Consider the following 18,579-nt stretch of genomic DNA (forward strand, 5'->3'; position numbering starts at 1 on the left):
CTATCCCGGCCTATCCCGGGTCTGTCCCGGGTCTATCCCGGCCTGTCCCAGTCTATCCCGGTCTATCCCGGCCTGTCCCGGTCTATCCCGGGCTATCCCGGGTCTATCCCGGGCTATCCCGGGCTATCCCGGGTCTATCCCGGCCTGTCCCGGCCTGTCCCGGTCTATCCCGGGCTATCCCGGCCTGTCCCGGGTCTATCCCGGCCTGTCCCGGGTCTATCCCGGCCTATCCCGGGTCTGTCCCCTCTCCCCACGTGTCGCGATCCCCGCGGGGCCTCCCGGGCGGGGCCTGCCGCCGGCCACGCCCACTGCGTGTAGGGGCCACGCCCCTTCGCAGCCGGGGCCCCGCCCCCGGGGCGTCCCATTGGCCGCCGCGCCGTTACCTCCCCGCGGGTCTCGCGAGAGCCGCGCGCGCGGGGCGGGGGGGGGCGGCGGGAGCCCCAGCGCGAGCGGCGCCAGCGCGAGGCCCCGGCCCGGCTCCCTCAGGTAAGGGCGGCGCGGGCGCGGCGGGAGCGGCGCCGCCCCGGGCGGCTCGGCGGCGGCGGCGGCGGCGGCGGGGCGGCCCCGGGGGCGGCGGGAGCCCCGGCCGGCCCCTCCCCCCACAACTCTCCCCGAGTTTTCGTGCGGCGGTGGCTCCGCCCGCCCCGCCCCCGCGCTGAGTGACGGCGCTCCCCGGCCAATCGCATCGCGCGCCGCCGCTGAGCGGCGGGCACGGCGGCCAATGGCGGGCGAGGGGGGCGCCGCTATGCGGTCAAGCCCCGCCCCTGGGGCGGGGCCGGGGAGCAGCGAGGGGCCCGGGCGGTGCCGGGGGGAGCGAAGGGGGAGCCCCGGAGTGGGGAGGGGGCTCAGGGGAGCTCCGGAATGGGGAGGGGGCTCAGAGGGACTGAGGGGAGCCCCGGAGTGGGGAGGGGGCTCAGGGGAGCTCCGGAATGGGGAGGGGGCTCAGAGGGACTGAGGGGAGCCCCGGAGTGGGGAGGGGGCTCAGGGGAGCCCCGGAGTGGGGAGGGGGCTCAGAGGGACTGAGGGGAGCCCCGGAGTGGGGAGGGGGCTCAGGGGAGCCCCGGAGTGGGGAGGGGGCTCCGGGGCACTGAGGGGAGCTCCGGAATGGGGAGGGGGCTCAGGGGGACTGAGGGGAGCCCCGGAGTGGGGAGGGGGCTCAGAAGGACTGAGGGGAGCCCCGGAGTGGGGAGGGGGCTCAGGGGGACTGAGGGGAGCCCCGGAATGGGTCTGGGGGCTCAGGGGGACTGAGGGGAGCCCCGGAGTGGGGAGGGGGCTCAGGGGGACTGAGGGGAGCCCCGGAGTGAGGAGGGAGCTCAGGGGAGCCCCGGAATGGGTCTGGGGGCTCAGGGGGACTGAGGGGAGCCCCGGAGTGGGGAGGGGGCTCAGGGGCACTGAGGGGAGCCCCGGAATGGGTCTGGGGGCTCAGGGGAGCCCCTGGATTCGGGCCAGCCAGGCCCGGGGCTCTGCAGGGAGCTGAAGGCTGGGGGGCTCCTGGGGGCTGAGAACAGGGGCAGTGCCCGCGGGGGTTGCGGTGTGGGGGCTTTAAAGGGAGGGGGATTCCCTGGGGAGTCCTGGGGGCTCGGGGGGAGGCTTTGGATGAGGAAATTTGGGGCTGGGGGGGAGGGAGACCCTTCAGTGTCCAGGGCCTAGGGAGCCCTGAGGAGATGTGGGGTGGCAGCTACGGGACCTCAGAGGCTGCAGGAGCCTTGGGGGGTCCTGAGGGACCCCAGAGCTGGGCTTTGTGCTCTGGGGTGGGGAGGGGTCTGCGCCCCTGGATCTGCTGGGGGTTCAGGGGGGTGCGGAGGGGCTGTCAGGGGATCCAGGGGGATCGGGAGGGGCTGCCAGGGGATCCAGGGGGAGCCGGGTGTGGAGAGGCTGTCTGAGGATCCAGCGGGATCCAGGGGGGTGCGGAGAGGCTGTCTGGGGATCCAGGGGGATCCAGAGGGATCCAGGGGGTGTGGAGAGGCTGTCAGGGGATCCAGAGGGATCCAGGGGGGTGCAGAGGGGCTGTCAGGGGATCCAGAGGGATCCAGAGGGATTCAGGGGGATGTGGAGAGGCTGTCAGGGGATCCAGAGGGATCCAGAGGGATCCAGGGGGGTGCAGAGGGGCTGTCAGGGGATCCAGAGGGAGCCAGAGGGATCCAGGGGGATGTGGAGAGGCTGTCAGGGGATCCAGAGGGAGCCAGAGGGATCCAGGGGGGTGCAGAGGGGCTGTCAGGGGATCCAGAGGGATCTAGGGGGATCCAGGGGGGTGTGGCGAGGCTGTCAGGGGATCCAGAGGGATCCAGGGGGATCCAGGGGGATGTGGAGAGGCTGTCAGGGGATCCAGAGGGGGGTGTCAGGGGTGTCAGGCAGTCAGGGGATCCAGGGGGATGTGGAGAGGCTGTCAGGGGATCCAGAGGGATCCAGGGGGGTGCGGAGGGGCTGCAGGAGCCCCTGGGCAGCGTTTGGGGAGCAGGGAGTCGCTGCACTGGTGAAGGGAGAGCGGGAAGGGGCACACACACATCGGGGACTGGAGTGGAAGGAGTTTGTTCTCCATCAGGGACACCAAACCCCAAACACTGGGAGCTGGGAGCTGGGGCTCACCTGCCCACCTGCCCTGGCACGGGGGGATCCCGCCCGGCTCCTGCTCTGCTCTCCCCTCCTGCCCCTTCCTTTGCCGCTCTGTCCTCGCTGCCCCGTGTCCCCTCTGTCCCTGTGTGCAGGAATTCCCCTTTATCCCCCCGGGGTGGTCCCGAGGGGCTCTCCAGCTCTGGGCAGAGTCCAGGAGGGGCTGGCCCTGGGAGAGCCCTGGGGGGAGCCCAGCAGTGATCCCAGCTGGGCTGGGGCTTTCTGTGCTGCTGGGGAGGGGTCTCTGTGCTGGGGAGGGGGTCTCTGTGCCTGGGAGGGGGTCTCTGTGCCACTGGGAAGGGGTCTCTGTGGTGCTGGGGAGGGGGTCTCTGGTACTGAGGAGGGGGTCTCTGTGCTGGGGAGGGGGTCTCTGTGCCTGAGAGGGGGTCTCTGTGCTGGGGAGGGGGTTTCTCTGGTACCGAGGAGGGGGTCTCTGTGCCGGGGAGGGGGTCTCTGTGCCTGAGAGGGGGTCTCTGTGCTGGGGAGGGGGTTTCTCTGGTACTGAGGAGGGGGTTTTGGTGCCAGGGAGGGGGTTTCTCTGGTACCGAGGAGGGGGTCTCTGTGCTGGGGAGGGGGTCTCTGTGCCAGGGAGGGGGTCTCTGTGCCGGGGAGGGGGTTTCTGTGGTACCAAGGAGGGGGTTGTTTTGGTGCTGGGGAGGAGGTTTTGGTGACTGGGAGGGGGTTTCTCTGGTACCGAGGAGGGGGTCTCTGTGCTGGGGAGGGGGTTTTGGTGCTGGGGGTCTCTCAGGGCTCAGGGCACCGCTCACAGAAGGGTTTTGGCCGTGCTGCTGTGGCTCCGTTGGGGTTTCAGCGGGCAGTCGCTCTCCCACAGGCCTGTCTGCTTTGGGAACCCCAAACCAGCCCTTTTCCCGTGGAAAAGTTCCTGGTTTTGGGTGCCCCGGCGGTCCTGAGCTGTGGGACCCCCCGGGGGTTGTGTCCTCCGGGAATTTCAGCCTTTTCCCGGGATCTGTCTGTGTTTCCCTGCGTCCCTGGGCTGTGCAGCAGAGCCCTGGCATCTCTGGGAGCAGGAGCAGGAAAACTCTGGGACTTTGCACACAAACTTTGGGAATGCCAACCCTCCCTCTGGAGATTCCTCTTTCGCCCTGCCCGGGGCTCGTCTCTGACGTGCGTTCCCGTTTTATTTCTGCTTTCTCGAGGTTCCTCATTCCCCGGGGCTCTCCCCGTTTCCCAGCAGGTCCCTGTGCTGTGTTGGGCTCCCGCTGCAGGTGCCAGGTGCTCCCGGAGGTGCTGAGCCCACCTGGGCAGGTGCGGGACTCCTTCCTGCTCGGGGCAGGTCCGGCCGTGCCGTGGGATCCCTGCAGGGACACGGCCAAGCCCGAGGATGTGGCCAAAACATAATTCCAGCTCCTGGTCCGTGTCTTTATTCCCGTTCCTTCCGAAAGCCCTGTGAGCCGGCCCGAGGGTGGATTCCAGGGGGGTTTGGGATGGGAATCCCCCTCGTGCTGGGAAATGGGGAACTGGGAGAGAGGAAGCGCCAGCGGGGTGGGGACACGGCCAGGGCTGCGGGGTGGGGTCCAGCTGGGCTTGGAGTCCCTCCTGAGGAGGGGAACGTCCTGGGGAATAACCCTGGGAGCTGCTGGTCCTGAGGAGGGGAAGGAATAACCCTGGGAGCTGCTGGTCCTGAGGAGGGGAAGGAATAACCCTGGGAGCTGCTGGTCCTGAGGAGGGGAAGGAATCACCTGGGAGCTGCTGGTCCTGAGGAGGGGAAGGAATAACCCTGGGAGCTGCTGGTCCTGAGGAGGGGAAGGAATAACCCTGGGAGCTGCTGGTCCTGAGGAGGGGAAGGAATCACCTGGGAGCTGCTGGTCCTGAGGGGAAGGAATCACCTGGGAGCTGCTGGTCCTGAGGAGGGGAAGGAATAACCCTGGGAGCTGCTGGTCCTGAGGAGGGGAAGGAATCACCTGGGAGCTGCTGTTCCTGGGGAGGGGAAGGAATAACCCTGGGAGCTGCTGGTTCTGAGGAGGGGAAGGAATCACCTGGGAGCTGCTGGTCCTGAGGGGAAAGAATAACCCTGGGAGCTGCTGGTCCTGAGGAGGGGGATGTCCTGGGGGAATAACCCTGGGAGCTGCTCGCAGCATCCCGGGCGAGGCAGGCGGGGCCAGGGCTGCTCCAGGCCGGGGCTACTCCTGGCCGGGGCTGCTCGAGGCCGGGACTGCTCGAGGCCGGGGCTGCTCCTGGCCGGGGCTGCTCCTGGCCGGGGCTGCTCAGGCTCCCCGGGCCAGGCCCCGTGCCCACGGCGTGGTTCTGTGTGTCAGGGAAGGAGCTCTGCCTTGCCTTTGGCTTTGGACTCGTTTTCTGCCGCGTCCCACGTGATGCTGCTGTGCCTCTGTTTGGATTTATTTATCCTTGGACTTTCTTGGGGCCTTCTTTTTTATTTTCTTTCTTTTTAGTCTTTCCCTTCTTTTTCTTTCCCTTCTTTTTTTTTTCCTTCTTTTTTTTCCCTCCCTTCCTTTTCTTCCTTCTTTTTCTTCCCCTTTCTTTTTTTTTCCCCATTCCTGGCTCTACGAATCGAGGCCAGATTTCCCAAACTGCTCTTCCCGAGCTGTGCTGCAGCCAGGGAGGAAACGCTGGAGGTGCTGAGGAATTCCCAATGGATGCTCCTCCCTCCCTGAGGCTGTCCCTCACCTTTCCTTTGCTTTCCCCTTTTTTTTTGGCATCTCCCTGTTCCCAAAACCCGCCGGATCCCTTTAGGGTGCTCATGGCTCCATCCCATAAAGCTTCACTTGGAGTTCTGGGAGCTCTTGTCGGGAATGGGGGCTCTGCTGCCCACCAAAGCACAGCTCAAACCATCCTGCAGCACCTGGGCTTTCTGCAATCCTTTTCTGCAATCCTTTTCTGCAATCCTTTTCTGCAGACCCTCTCTGCAAACCCTTCTGCCTGGAGCATTTCTCGCTCCCCTCGGATTTTTAGGGCTCACGCATCAAACAGCGGCACCCTGAAATCCTCCAAAAGCTGAATGAAGGGAAGTGGGATAATAACAGGCGGGATGGGATAATAACAGGTGGCCCAGGACGTTTTTATGTCACGGGGAGGGCAGTGTGGGGGCTCCCTGTCCCGGCCTGGCCCCGTTATTTGGGTTCACGGGCAGGGTTTTTGTCGAGGCGCTCGTTCTCCTCTGCTCCTCGCAGCCCTGACTTTGCTCTTCCCTTCAAACCATCCACACGCATCGGCGGGGAAAATATGTTCCAGCTCAGCTCGGGGCTCTCATGCCTCGTTTGCAGCAGCTTTCATTGAAACAAGGGCTCTGAAGTGGTGAAATAATTTCAGGAAATGGGACTCCAGTTTCTGGGTCACTCAGGCATTTCCGAGGTAAAATACTGCGCGCTCCGAGGCCGCCGCGGCTTTGGTGTAATTACCGGGGCCGGGTGAGGAGCAGTGGCTCTCCGAGGCCTTCCCTTCCTCCCGTAAAGCTGAATTATTTCCCTGCGCCGCCGTAGATCTCGGCAGAGCCGAGATGGATCGCCCCCGCGCCGGCGCCGAGGCCGCCCCGCATCCTGCCCGCGAGCCTCTGCCCTGGAGTCGCTGCTGCGGAGGCTGGCAGCGGGAAGGAAGGGTTTTCATGGAGAGATTTGGGCTCTGGGCTGTGCTTTGTGCCCGGGGTCAGGCACAGGTCGTGCCCTGGGGGCACGCAGTAACAGGGCTGGGAGCTCCCCGAGGAGCTCGGAGCTCCTGGAGGCTGCCACGAGCTCCCTGGGGCCACTCAGAGCTCCTGGAGGTTGCCACGAGCTCCCTGGGGCCACTCACAGCTCCTGGAGGTTGCCACGAGCTCCTGGAGGCTGCCATGAGCTCCCTGGGGCCACTCAGAGCTCCTGGAGGTTGCCACGAGCTCCCTGGGGCCGCTCGGAGCTCCTGGAGGTTGCCACGAGCTCCTGGAGGCTGCCATGAGCTCCCTGGGGCCACTCAGAGCTCCTGGAGGTTGCCACGAGCTCCCTGGGGCTGCTCGGAGCTCCTGGAGGCTGCTCCAGCCTCAGGGACTTCCCTTTGGCTCCAGAGGAGTCCAAAGAAGTCCCAGACGCTCCTGAATCCCTGTCCGGGTGCTCTGGCTGAGGTCAGGGCCAGTGGCCGGCTTTGCTTTGCCATGACAGGACGGTGACAATGGCCCTGTCCCTGTGTGGGTGCTCTGCCCGAGGTCAGGGCCAGTGGCCGGCTTTGCTTTGCAGTCACAGGACAGTGACAATGGCCCTGTCCCTGTGTGGGTGCTCTGCCCGAGGTCAGGGCCAGTGGCCGGCTTTGCTTTGCAGTCACAGGACAGTGACAATGGCCCTGTCCCTGTGTGGGTGCTCTGCCCGAGGTCAGGGCCAGTGGCCGGCTTTGCTTTGCAGTCACAGGACAGTGACAATGGCCCTGTCCCTGTGTGGGTGCTCTGCCCGAGGTCAGGGCAAGTGGCCGGCTTTGCTTTGAGGTGACAGGACGGTGACAATGGCCCTGTCCCTGTGTGGGTGCTCTGCCCGAGGTCAGGGCCAGTGGCCGGCTTTGCTTTGAGGTGACAGGACGGTGACAATGGCCCTGTCCCTGTGTGGGTGCTCTGCCCGAGGTCAGGGCCAGTGGCCGGCTTTGCTTTGAGGTGACAGGACGGTGACAATGGCCCTGTCCCTGTGTGGGTGCTCTGCCCGAGGTCAGGGCCAGTGGCCGGCTTTGCTTTGAGGTGACAGGACGGTGACAATGGCCCTGTTCCTGTCTGGGTGCTCTGCCCGAGGTCAGGGCCAGTGGCCGGCTTTGCTTTGAGGTGACAGGACGGTGACAATGGCCCTGTTCCTGTCTGGGTGCTCTGCCCGAGGTCAGGGCCAGTGGCCGGCTTTGCTTTGCCATGACAGGACGGTGACAATGGCCCTGTCCCTTCCCAGCAGCTGGAGCCTCGTCCCACAGCCCCCGGGGCTGCTCTGCAGTCCCTCTGCCCCTGGAGAGCTCCGGGAGCCGCGCTGGGATCACCCGAGGGCCTGGGGAGAGGCTCTGACAGGAATGGTGCCGCTCTAAGGCACTTCCCAGCAAGAAATGAGGGTTTTGCACATCTCTGACGCCCCGAGGCCATGAGGTTTTGGCTTTTTGGGGATCCTCTCGGAGCCCCAACACCCAGAAAGGCCCAGCCCGAGGGAGCTGCTGGGACTTGGCTGAGGTTTCTTGTTAAACACCCCGTGGCTGAGGGGGGATTTGTTTCCAGCGAATTCCCTGCCAATATTCCAGTTTATACAGTTGGGTTTGCTTTGCTTTGTCAAGCCCACGAAGCGTGAGGGTGTTGTGCCTCCAGAGCAGGTTTTACAGCCCGGGCTCTTGGCCTCCTTTCCCACACGGCAATTTTAAGCTCTCGCAGCTTTTTGGTTACAAAGCAAACACTCTCCCTCCTTCCCTCACACCCCAAAATAACCTGAAAGTCGGAGTTTGGGCCCAAGAGCCGCCCTGGGGGGGCCTCTCCCTGCAAAACTGAAAGTCTTTCGCAATTTCCATGGGTGGATCCGGGCGGGGAGAGGCAGGGAGGGCTGCGGGCACCCCGAGGGGCAGGAGCAGCCCTGGCAGCAGCCCTGGCCCGGTGTGTGGAGCTTGGGATCGTTCTGAGGGGCAGGAGCAGCCCTGAACCGGGTGTGTGCAGCTCCGGGCACCGTGAGGGGCAGGAGCAGCCCTCAGCCCGGTGTGTGCAGCTCTGGATCGCTCTGAGGGGCAGGAGCTGCCCTGGCAGCAGCCCTGGCCCGGTGTGTGCAGCTCAGGGTCACTCTGAGGGACAGGAGTAGCCCTGGCCCGGTGTGTGGAGCTTGGGATCGTTCTGAGGGGCAGGAGCAGCCCTGGCCCGGGTGTGTGCAGCTCCGAGCACCCTGAGGGGCAGGAGCAGCCTTGAACGGGGACTTTTCAGGGGCAGGAGCAGCCCTTGGCCCATGTGGGCAGCTCAGGGCACCGTGAGGGGCAGGAGTTGCCCTGGGAGCAGCCCTGGCCTGGTGTGTGGAGTTCGGGATCATTCTGAGGGGCAGAAGCAGCCCTGGCCCGGTGTGTGCAGGAGCAGGAGCAGCCCTTGGCCCATGTGGGCAGCTCCAGGCTCCGTGTGGGGCAGGAGCTGCCCTGGGAGCAGCCCTGGCCCAGTGTGTGGAGTTCGGGATCGTTCTGAGGGGCAGAAGCAGCCCTGGCCCGGTGTGTGCAGGGGCAGGAGCAGCCCTTAGCCCGGTGTGTGGAGCTCGGGGTCACTCTGAGGGGCAGGAGCGGCCCTGGCCCGGTGTGTGCAGCCTCAGATCGTTCTGAGGGGCAGAAGCAGCCCTCAGCCTGGTGTGTGCAGCCTCAGATCATTCTGAGGGGCAGGAACGGCCCTCAGCCCGGTGTGTGCAGCCTCAGATCGTTCTGAGGGGCAGGAGCTGCCCTGGGAGCAGCCCTGGCCTGGTGTGTGCAGGAGCAGGAGCTGCCCTCAGCCCGGTGTGTGCAGGAGCAGGAGCTGCCCTCAGCCCGGTGTGTGCAGGGGCAGGAGCAGGAGCTGCCCTCAGCCCGGTGTGTGCAGGGGCAGGAGCAGGAGCTGCCCTCAGCCCGGTGTGTGCAGGAGCAGGAGCTGCCCTCTGCCTGGTGTGTGCAGGAGCAGGAGCAGCTCTTGGCCCATGTGGGCAGCTCCAGGCTCCGTGAGGGGCAGGAGCTGCCCTGGGAGCAGCCCTGGCCCGGTGTGTGGAGTTCGGGATCGTTCTGAGGGGCAGAAGCAGCCCTGGCCCGGTGTGTGCAGGGGCAGGAGCAGCCCTTAGCCCGGTGTGTGGAGCTCGGGGTCACTCTGAGGGGCAGGAGCGGCCCTGGCCCGGTGTGTGCAGCCTCAGATCGTTCTGAGGGGCAGAAGCAGCCCTCAGCCTGGTGTGTGCAGCCTCAGATCATTCTGAGGGGCAGGAACGGCCCTCAGCCCGGTGTGTGCAGCCTCAGATCGTTCTGAGGGGCAGGAGCTGCCCTGGGAGCAGCCCTGGCCTGGTGTGTGCAGGAGCAGGAGCTGCCCTCAGCCCGGTGTGTGCAGGAGCAGGAGCTGCCCTCAGCCCGGTGTGTGCAGGAGCAGGAGCTGCCCTCAGCCCGGTGTGTGCAGGGGCAGGAGCAGGAGCTGCCCTCAGCCCGGTGTGTGCAGGGGCAGGAGCAGGAGCTGCCCTCAGCCCGGTGTGTGCAGGAGCAGGAGCTGCCCTCTGCCTGGTGTGTGCAGGAGCAGGAGCAGCTCTTGGCCCATGTGGGCAGCTCCAGGCTCCGTGAGGGGCAGGAGCTGCCCTGGGAGCAGCCCTGGCCCGGTGTGTGGAGTTCGGGATCGTTCTGAGGGGCAGAAGCAGCCCTGGCCCGGTGTGTGCAGGGGCAGGAGCAGCCCTGAGCCCGGTGTGTGGAGCTCGGGGTCACTCTGAGGGGCAGGAGCGGCCCTGGCCCGGTGTGTGCAGCCTCAGATCGTTCTGAGGGGCAGAAGCAGCCCTCAGCCTGGTGTGTGCAGCCCCAGATTGTTCAGAGGGGCAGGAGCAGCCCTGGGAGGAGCCCTGGCCCAGTGTGTGAAGCTCGGGATGGCTCTGAGGGACTGGACCAGCCCTGGGAGCAGCCCTGGCCCGGTGTGTGCAGGAGCAGGAGCTGCCCTCAGCCCGGTGTGTGCAGGAGCAGGAGCAGCCCTCAGCGCAGTGTGTGCAGGGGCAGGAGCTGCCCTCAGCCCAGAGTGTGCAGGAGCAGGAGCTGCCCTCAGCCCGGTGTGTGCAGGAGCAGGAGCAGGAGCTGCTCTCAGCCCGGTGTGTGCAGGAGCAGGAGCTGCCCTCAGCCCAGAGTGTGCAGGAGCAGGAGCTGCCCTCAGCCCAGAGTGTGCAGGAGCAGGAGCAGGAGCTGCTCTCAGCCCAGAGTGTGCAGGAGCAGGAGCTGCCCTCAGCCCGGTGTGTGCAGGAGCAGGAGCAGGAGCTGCCCTCAGCCCGGTGTGTGCAGGAGCAGGAGCTGCCCTCAGCCCGGTGTGTGCAGGAGCAGGAGCAGGAGCTGCCCTCAGCCCGGTGTGTGCAGGAGCAGGAGCAGGAGCTGCCCTCAGCCCGGTGTGTGCAGGAGCAGGAGCTGCCCTCAGCCCAGTGTGTGCAGGAGCAGGAGCAGGAGCTGCCCTCAGCCCGGTGTGTGCAGGAGCAGGAGCTGCCCTCAGCCCGGTGTGTGCAGCCCAGGTTGCCCAGGTCTCACAGCAGCGGGGATGTGGTGCCAGCCCGGCTCCACACAGCGGGTGGGACCCCAGTCCCGCTTTTCCCCTGGGTTTTTTGAAGGAAGAGCTCGAGCTGTTGGTCATTCCCTCAGGTGAGGATGGATGGCGGTGCTCACACTCACCCCCAGGCTGGCACGGGCCGGGCACAGCGAGGAGCCCTGGCCAGGACAGGGCTCTGTCCCTGCCCTCCCCGGGTGGCCCTGCTGGCCCCAGCCCGTGCCGCGGCTCGGGAAGCTCAGGGCTGGCCACGACTGCCCTCAGGAAAACCGCGGGGGCCTTTCCTGGCCGGCCTCGGAGCACTCTGCTTCCTTCCTCGCGTTTTCAGGGGAAATCTCTGTTCTGGAGAGCTGGGGGACACAGCCTGGGGACAGCCTGGGGACAGAGCTTGGGGGCACAGCCTGGGGACAGAGCTTGGGGACACAGCCTGGGGACAGTTGAGGGGCACAGCCTGGGGACAGAGCTTGGGGACACAGCCTGGGGACAGTCAAGGGGCACAGCCTGGGGACAGAGCTTGGGGACACAGCCTGGGGACAGTCAAGGGGCACAGCCTGGGGACAGAGCTTGGGGACATAGCCTGGGGACAGAGCTTGGGGACACAGCCTGGGGACAGTCAGGGGGCACAACCTGGGGGGACAGACTGGAGGGGACAGCCTGGGGACAGTCCAGGGACACAGCCCTGTGCTTCCTTCTCCCGGGCTGGAAATGGCAGCGGGGGCTGCCTCTCCTCCCTGTGCTCCCCCAGAGCAATTCGGGGTTGGCGCTGGGGGTTTGTGTGTTCTCCTGGAAGCCAGAGACTGCAGCCATCCATAATAATCTCGTTTATTGTGGCTCTCCCTGCTCTCCCTGCTCTCCCCCTGCCCGTGCTCGGGGCTGGGCCGGTGCCTGGAGCGCCGTTTGTGTTTGAATGGGTTTGTTTGTGCTCCTGGCACGGCTCCCGGGCTGGCAGAGCTGCCCAGAGGAGCTGGGCTGGCCTGGCCACTGGCTGGGCTCAGAATTAACCCCACGGGGCTGGGCTGGCCTGGCCAAGAGTTAACCCCACAGAGCTGGGCTGGCCTGGCCACTGGCTGGGCTCAGAATTAACCCCATGGGGCTGGGCTGGCCACTGGCTGGGCTCAGAATTAACCCCGTAATGGGGTTTTATCCACAAAGTGCCCCAAAAAGCAGGCAGCCTTGCTGCCAGCTCGTTCTCTCCCCCTGCATCGCTGCTCTCCTGCTCTCCCCACCAGCTCAGGGCACGGGCTCAGCCCAGGCAGGATTTACTGGGCATGGGCTGAGGGAGCCACGGGAGCCTTGCCTGGCTCCTGCCCAGCTCCAGGAGCTCCTGGCCTGAGCCTCGCTGGGACCTGCCTGCCTCCTGCCCCTTCCCTGGGCACAGCCTCGTGCCCCTCTCCCCTGCAGCTCCCTCCTGGCCCAGCCCGTGCCAGCAGCCTGCTTTTGTGCCTCCCCAGGCTGAGCCTATTTTTAGGAGTGGCTCTCGCAGCCCTGCTGGCTTTGGTTCACGCTTGGTGCAGCCCTCAGCTTTAATTTTGTGGTCACGTTAATGTGGAGTTTATCCTCGTGGTTTACTGGCATAACCCAGAACTGTGGGGGTGCTGGAGGAGGAGAGTGCTGGAGAGGGATCCCTGCTGGAGAGGGATCTGTCATGGAGAGAGATCCCAGCTGGAAAAGGGATCTGTCCTGGAGAGAGATCCCTGCTGGAAAAGGGATCTGTCCTGGAGAGGGATCCCAGCTGGCACAGAACAGTGTCTGCACACCCCCCAAGTGTTTTTCGGGGCCTGCAGCATTCCCAGTGCATTCCCAGTGCAATTCCCAGTGCAATTCCCAGTGCATTCCCAGTGCAATTCCCAGTGCAATTCCCAGTGCATTCCCAGTGCAGTTCCAGTGCAATTCCCAGTGCATTCCCAGTGCAATTCCCAGTGCATTCCCAGTGCAATCCCAATGCAATTCCCGGTGCATTCCCAGTGCAATCCCAATGCAATTCCCAGTGCATTTCCTGTGCAATTCCCAGTGCAATCCCAGTGCAATTCCCAATGCATTTCCAGTGCAATCCCAGTACAGTTCCAGTGCAATTCCCGGTGCATTCCCAGTGCAATCCCAATGTAATTCCCAGTGCATTCCTGCCCATCCTGCAGTGCCCAGATGCAAGCGCTGGGCACCAGCATTCCTGCAGCAGAGTCACGTGCCAGGACAACAATAGAACCTTATTTTTAGAGCGTTTCCAGCCCTGTGCCCAGCATCCAGCAGGGCTGAGGTCCAGGCAGTTCCTTCCGTCTTCACGCTGAGGTTTAAGGAGAGGTGATTTTCTGTTGTTTTGTGGTGTTTTTCACGGGGATCCGAGGTGCTGCAGAAACCCGAGTGGTTTGCAGCTGAGGGAGCAGCTGGCCACAGCAGTGTGGGAGACCCCAGGGACGAAGGGCCAGTTGCTCCTGACTTTGGCAAGCCACAAAAGACTCGGATTGCCAAATCCTGGCTGCCGGCCTCAGCTCCTTCTCTAACACAGCCGGGGCAGCCCCATGGGAGCTTCGCCGTGCCAGGACGTGTGAGGGCAGGCTGGGGTGGGACGGCTGTGGTGACAGAGCCAGGGCCAGCCCAGCTCTGGGTGTGACCCTCGTGCCACCCACACACCCTGTCCTGTGCAGGGCTCGCTTCAGTTCCTGGGGAGAAGCCCCAGCAGGGCCACAGGGCCTTTGGAAGGTGTCACTTCCAGCCAGCCCCGGTGGTCGGTGTGGCTCAGCAGGGGAGGGTTCCCAGCACAGCCTGGTTTGGGTAAAAATCCCCCTCGAGCTCCCCCAGAGCAATCCGTGTGTGCCTTTCCTCCTTCCCAGCCGTGTCCAGCGTGCTGCGTCTGTCGCGGCAGCGAAATGGCACCCCGGGAGAGGTGGCACAGGGACGGAGCCAGCCCGGTGTCACTGTGGGCACAGGGATGGGGCCAGCCCGGTGTCACTGTGGGCACAGGGACGGGGCCAGCCCGGTGTCACTGTGGGCACAGGGATGGAGCCAGCCCGGTGTCACTGCTGGCCCAGCCCGGTGTCACTGTGGGCACAGGGACAGAGCCAGCCCGGTGTCACTGTGGGCACAGGGACGGGGCCAGCCCGGTGTCACTGCTGGCCCAGCCCGGTGTCACTGTGGGCACAGGGACGGAGCCAGCCCGGTGTCACTGCTGGCCCAGCCCGGTGTCACTGTGGGCACAGGGACGGAGCCAGCCCGGTGTCACTGCTGGCCCAGCCCGGTGTCACTGCCAGCCCAGCCCAGTGTCACTGCCAGCCCAGCCCGGTGTCACTGCCAGCCCAGCCCGGTGTCACTGCTGGCCCAGCCCGGTGTCACTGTGGGCACAGGGACGGAGCCAGCCCAGTGTCACTGCCAGCCCAGCCCAGTGTCACTGCTGGCCCAGCCCGGTGTCACTGCCAGCCCAGCCCGGTGTCACTGCTGGCCCAGCCCGGTGTCACTGCTGGCCCAGCCCGGTGTCACTGCCAGCCCAGCCCGGTGTCACTGCTGGCCCAGCCCGGTGTCACTGCCAGCCCAGCCCGGTGTCACTGCTGGCCCAGCCCGGTGTCACTGCTGGCCCAGCCCGGTGTCCCTGTGCTGACTCCCAGCGCCCAATCAGCTCCTGCCTCGGCCCTTCCTAAGGACAGGATTTATGGAGGGAATTTATCCCGGCTAAACGCGACATAAATCTGAGCTCACGCGTGCGCGTCCCGCAGCCAGGAGCGGCCGGATCCTGCTTTGGGAACAGGGGGGATTGGCTGGATCCTGCTTTGGGAACAGGGGGGATTGGCTGGATCCTGCTTTGGGAACAGGAGGATCCTCCGGGATCAGCTGGGTCCTGCTTTGGGAACGGGGGGATCAGTTAAATCCCACTTTGGGAACGGGGGATCAGTTAAATCCCACTTTGGGAACAGGGGGATCAGTTAAATCCCACTTTGGGAACGGGGGGATCAGTTAAATCCTGCTTTGGGAACAGGGGGATCAGTTAAATCCTGCTTTGGGAACGGGGGGATCAGTTAAATCCTGCTTTGGGAACGGGGGGTTCAGTTAAATCCTGCTTTGGGAACGGGGGGATCAGTTAAATCCTGCTTTGGGAACAGGGGGATCAGTTAAATCCTGCTTTGGGAACGGGGGGTTCAGTTAAATCCCACTTTGGGAACGGGGGGATCAGTTAAATCCTGCTTTGGGAACAGGGGGTTCAGTTAAATCCCACTTTGGGAACGGGGGATCAGTTAAATCCTGCTTTGGGAACAGGGGGATCAGTTAAATCCTGCTTTGGGAACAGGGGGTTCAGTTAAATCCCGCTTTGGGAACACGGGGATCAGTTAAATCCTGCTTTGGGAACAGGGGGATCAGTTAAATCCTGCTTTGGGAACGGGGGATCAGTTAAATCCTGCTTTGGGAACGGGGGGATCAGTTAAATCCCGCTTTGGGAACGGGGGGATCAGTTAAATCCTGCTTTGGGAACGGGGGGATCAGTTAAATCCCGCTTTGGGAACGGGGGGATCAGTTAAATCCTGCTTTGGGAACGGGGGGATCAGTTAAATCCTGCTTTGGGAACGGGGGGATCAGTTAAATCCCGCTTTGGGAACGGGGGGATCAGTTAAATCCTGCTTTGGGAACAGGGGGATCAGTTAAATCCTGCTTTGGGAACAGGGGGATCAGTTAAATCCTGCTTTGGGAACGGGGGGATCAGTTAAATCCTGCTTTGGGAACGGGAGGATCCTCCTGGTGCAGCCAGGAGCAGCTGAGTCCATCCAGAGCTCCGGTGTCACCTCAAGGCCTGGGCAGGATTGGCCCTTCCTGCTGTCCCCTGCTCTGCCACCTCCTGTGTCGCTTTTGGGATTTCTGGGGCCGTTCCTGATGTTTGGGTGCCTTTGTTTCCCCCTGGACCGGGCAGGGCTTTGGCTGCAGGCCCGTGCCACCGGTGACAGGGACATTTATCCCCATTCCTGTTGGTGACAGGGACATTTATCCCCATTCCTGTTTGCACAGCCCCCGGGGTTTGGCTCCATAAATCCAGCCCCAAATCCAGCCCCAGCCCAGCGCTCTCTGCCTCCTGCTTTGTGGGATCACAGCTTCCCTCTCGCCAGCCTTTGGGTCTTGCTGCCGTGGCCGGGGGGAGGAACAGAAAATCACCAATTTCCTTCATTTTGAGCAGCTCATTGATTCCTTTCCCGGGGAGCAGAACCTCCTGCCGCTCCCCCTGCCGCATTCTTGGAGCTCTTTCTCACACAGCTCCTAAAAATACCAACCCAAGAGTGCAAACCCTTCTCGTGCAGCCCCGGGTCCCTCGCTGGCATTCCAGCCCATCCCAGCTCGGAGCAGGAGGTGCTGGGAGCCCCCCGGAGCAGCCCCCCGAGGGGACAGCATTTGCTTTAGCACAGCTTTGTGAAATCCTGCTGTGAAAATACCAGTGCGTGGAGGGAGCCGTCGCTTCTCGAGTTAGAGACTGGGCGGGGGGAGGCTTTTACTTTATTTACTCTTATTTTTTATTAATGAGAACAGCTTCACTTGTAGCATAATAGGAGTGAGTGTTTTGTTATCCTTGGCTGTAATCCGTGATAAACTGCCCCTGCCATCAGCCTTGTAGTTTACCCACTGGGGAGCCTGATTATTGCCTTGTAAAACGGAGCACCACTCCTATAATCCCTTAATTAATTAAATGACAAATTTTAGTTCTCTCCCATTGAAAATATAACCGGTGCAGAGAGAGGCCGTGGATTTATTTGATGGCTGCTCGCCTGCACTTTGTTTTCCGTGGATTGCCACTGTCCCTGCTGATTTGTTTGTGTGTGGGGGGGATTCCTGGGCTGGCCCAGGGCTGGCTCTGAGGATCCCCGCGGGTCCCAGGATGTTCCCTGACCCTGAAAACACCGAGGGGGGACGAGTGGGGCCGTGCTGGGGGGGCTGTGCTGCTGCCCCTCCGCAGGGCTGGGCATTGTCCCCACCGTGCAGGAGGTGACACTGAGCTGAGGGAGGTGACACCGAGCTGCAGGACACCTCTGGGTGCTGCTGGAGCCCGGGGAAGCTCCCACACCTTCCCAGTTTCCCTTCCAGCTGTAAAAACCCAGCCAGACCCTAAAGCTGGGCCGGGACAATTCCCATCCGATAACCGCCATCCCAGCAGAGGGGCAGCTCCCGCTGGTGCTTTGGGGCTTTTTGGGGCTGTTTAAGGATTTCTCTCCCTTCTCTGCTCCCCAGGCTGCTGCAGGATGGGTGACGACCGGCCCTTCGTGTGCGGCGCCCCGGGCTGCGGACAGGTACGGCCTGCCTGGGCTTCGGGCTCGGGCTCTAGTGGGGTTTGGCTGCTCTGGGGTTTCATGGGGTTTGGCTGCTTTGGCTTTGGGTTCTAATGGGATTTTGGCTGATCTGGGGTTTAATGGGGTTTGGCTGCTTTGGGGTTTAATGGGGTTTTGGTGTAACGGGGCTGGGGCCGGTTGATCCCGGAGCCAGAGCGCTCCGAGCCGCCGTTCCAGGAGATCCCGGGGGGAAAGCAGCCCCTGGGATCTGCAGGCTGCAAACCCCGGCCGTGAGCTCCCAGCTCCCAGCAGAGCCCGCCCGGGACGGGGCTGCTTCCTGTGCCACGGCCTCCCCTGGGCTGTGCCCCCATTCCGCTCCCACGGGATAAACCCGCAGCCCTGCGGGGCCTGGAGGCTCCCGAGTTCCTCCTCTGGAGCAGCTGGGAATGTGACAGGTGACGGGAGATGGTCCCCAAAATGCTATTTTGGGATGGGCTTCTTCCCGTGCCCTGCGGGAATTCCTCCTCCCTGGAGCGGCTGCGGAGCTTCCTGGGATGAGAGAGAGGGATGAGGGGATGAGGGAGGCTCGTCCTCCTCCAGCCTCATCTTCCCATCCCCTTTTCCTGAAATTTCCAGGGAAAACGCTGCTCCCATCCCCTTTTCCTGAAATTTCCAGGGAAAACACTGCTCCCATCCCCTTTTCCTGAAATTTCCAGGGAGAACACTGCTCCCATCCCCTTTTCCTGAAATTTCCAGGGAAAACACTGCTCCCATCCCCTTTTCCTTCCATTTCCAGGGAAAACACTGCTCCCATCCCCTTTTCCTGAAATTTCCAGGGAGAACACTGCTCCCATCCCCTTTTCCTGAAATTTCCAGGGAAAACACTGCTCCCATCCCCTTTTCCTGAAATTTCCAGGGAAAACACTGCTCCCATCCCCTTTTCCTTCCATTTCCAGGGAAAACACTGCTCCCATCCCCTTTTCCTGAAATTTCCAGGGAGAACACTGCTCCCATCCTCTTTTCCTGAAATTTCCAGGGAAAACACTGCTCCCATCCCCTTTTCCTGAAATTTCCAGGGAAAACACTGCTCCCATCCCCTTTTCCTGAAATTTCCAGGGAGAACACTGCTCCCATCCTCTTTTCCTGAAATTTCCAGGGAGAACACTGCTCCCATCCCCTTTTCCTGAAATTTCCAGGGAAAACACTGCTCCCATCCCCTTTTCTTTCCATTTCCAGGGAAAACACTGCTCCCATCCCCTTTTCCTTCCATTTCCAGGGAGAACACTGCTCCCATCCCCTTTTCCTGAAATTTCCAGGGAGAACGGTGCCGTCCCAAAGCTGAGCTCGGGGGCTCCCTGGCACTTGGTACTGGGAGGAACTGGGGGAAGATGGAATTGCTGCTGGGGCTGATGTAGTGGGATCTGTTGGACACTGGGGGATGATGGAATTCCTCCTGGTTTAGTGGGATCTGTTGGACACTGGGGGATGATGGAATTCCTGCTGGTTTAAAAACACATATTTAGGGTTTTCCATCTTTCTGGTCATTGTGACACGAGCCTCACCCAGATCCTTCCCCTCCCCTCT

The 18,579-nt window shown here is 63.2% G+C and overlaps 1 protein-coding gene across 5 annotated transcripts in view; it reads left to right on the plus strand.

Annotated features, from left to right (window-relative positions):
* The first annotated feature begins 404 nt into the window (after positions 1 to 404).
* Positions 405 to 18,579, plus strand: part of LOC128821085 (cyclic AMP-dependent transcription factor ATF-7) — a 59,998-nt gene continuing 41,823 nt past the window's right edge. For 4 of the 5 annotated variants that reach the window (XM_054001958.1, XM_054001960.1, XM_054001962.1 and 1 more), the window contains exons 1-2: positions 405 to 486; positions 16,958 to 17,016. In XM_054001958.1, the coding sequence (XP_053857933.1) occupies positions 16,969 to 17,016 (48 nt within the window). In that variant the 5' untranslated portion in view covers positions 405 to 486; positions 16,958 to 16,968. Of the gene's footprint in view, positions 487 to 8,284; positions 8,316 to 16,957; positions 17,017 to 18,579 lie in introns of those variants that run through there. The other variant, XM_054001959.1, reaches the window with a different exon arrangement.

The sequence above is a fragment of the Vidua macroura genome, chromosome 34 (genome assembly GCF_024509145.1).
Source record: "Vidua macroura isolate BioBank_ID:100142 chromosome 34, ASM2450914v1, whole genome shotgun sequence".
In the NCBI taxonomy this organism is placed as follows: domain Eukaryota; kingdom Metazoa; phylum Chordata; class Aves; order Passeriformes; family Viduidae; genus Vidua; species Vidua macroura.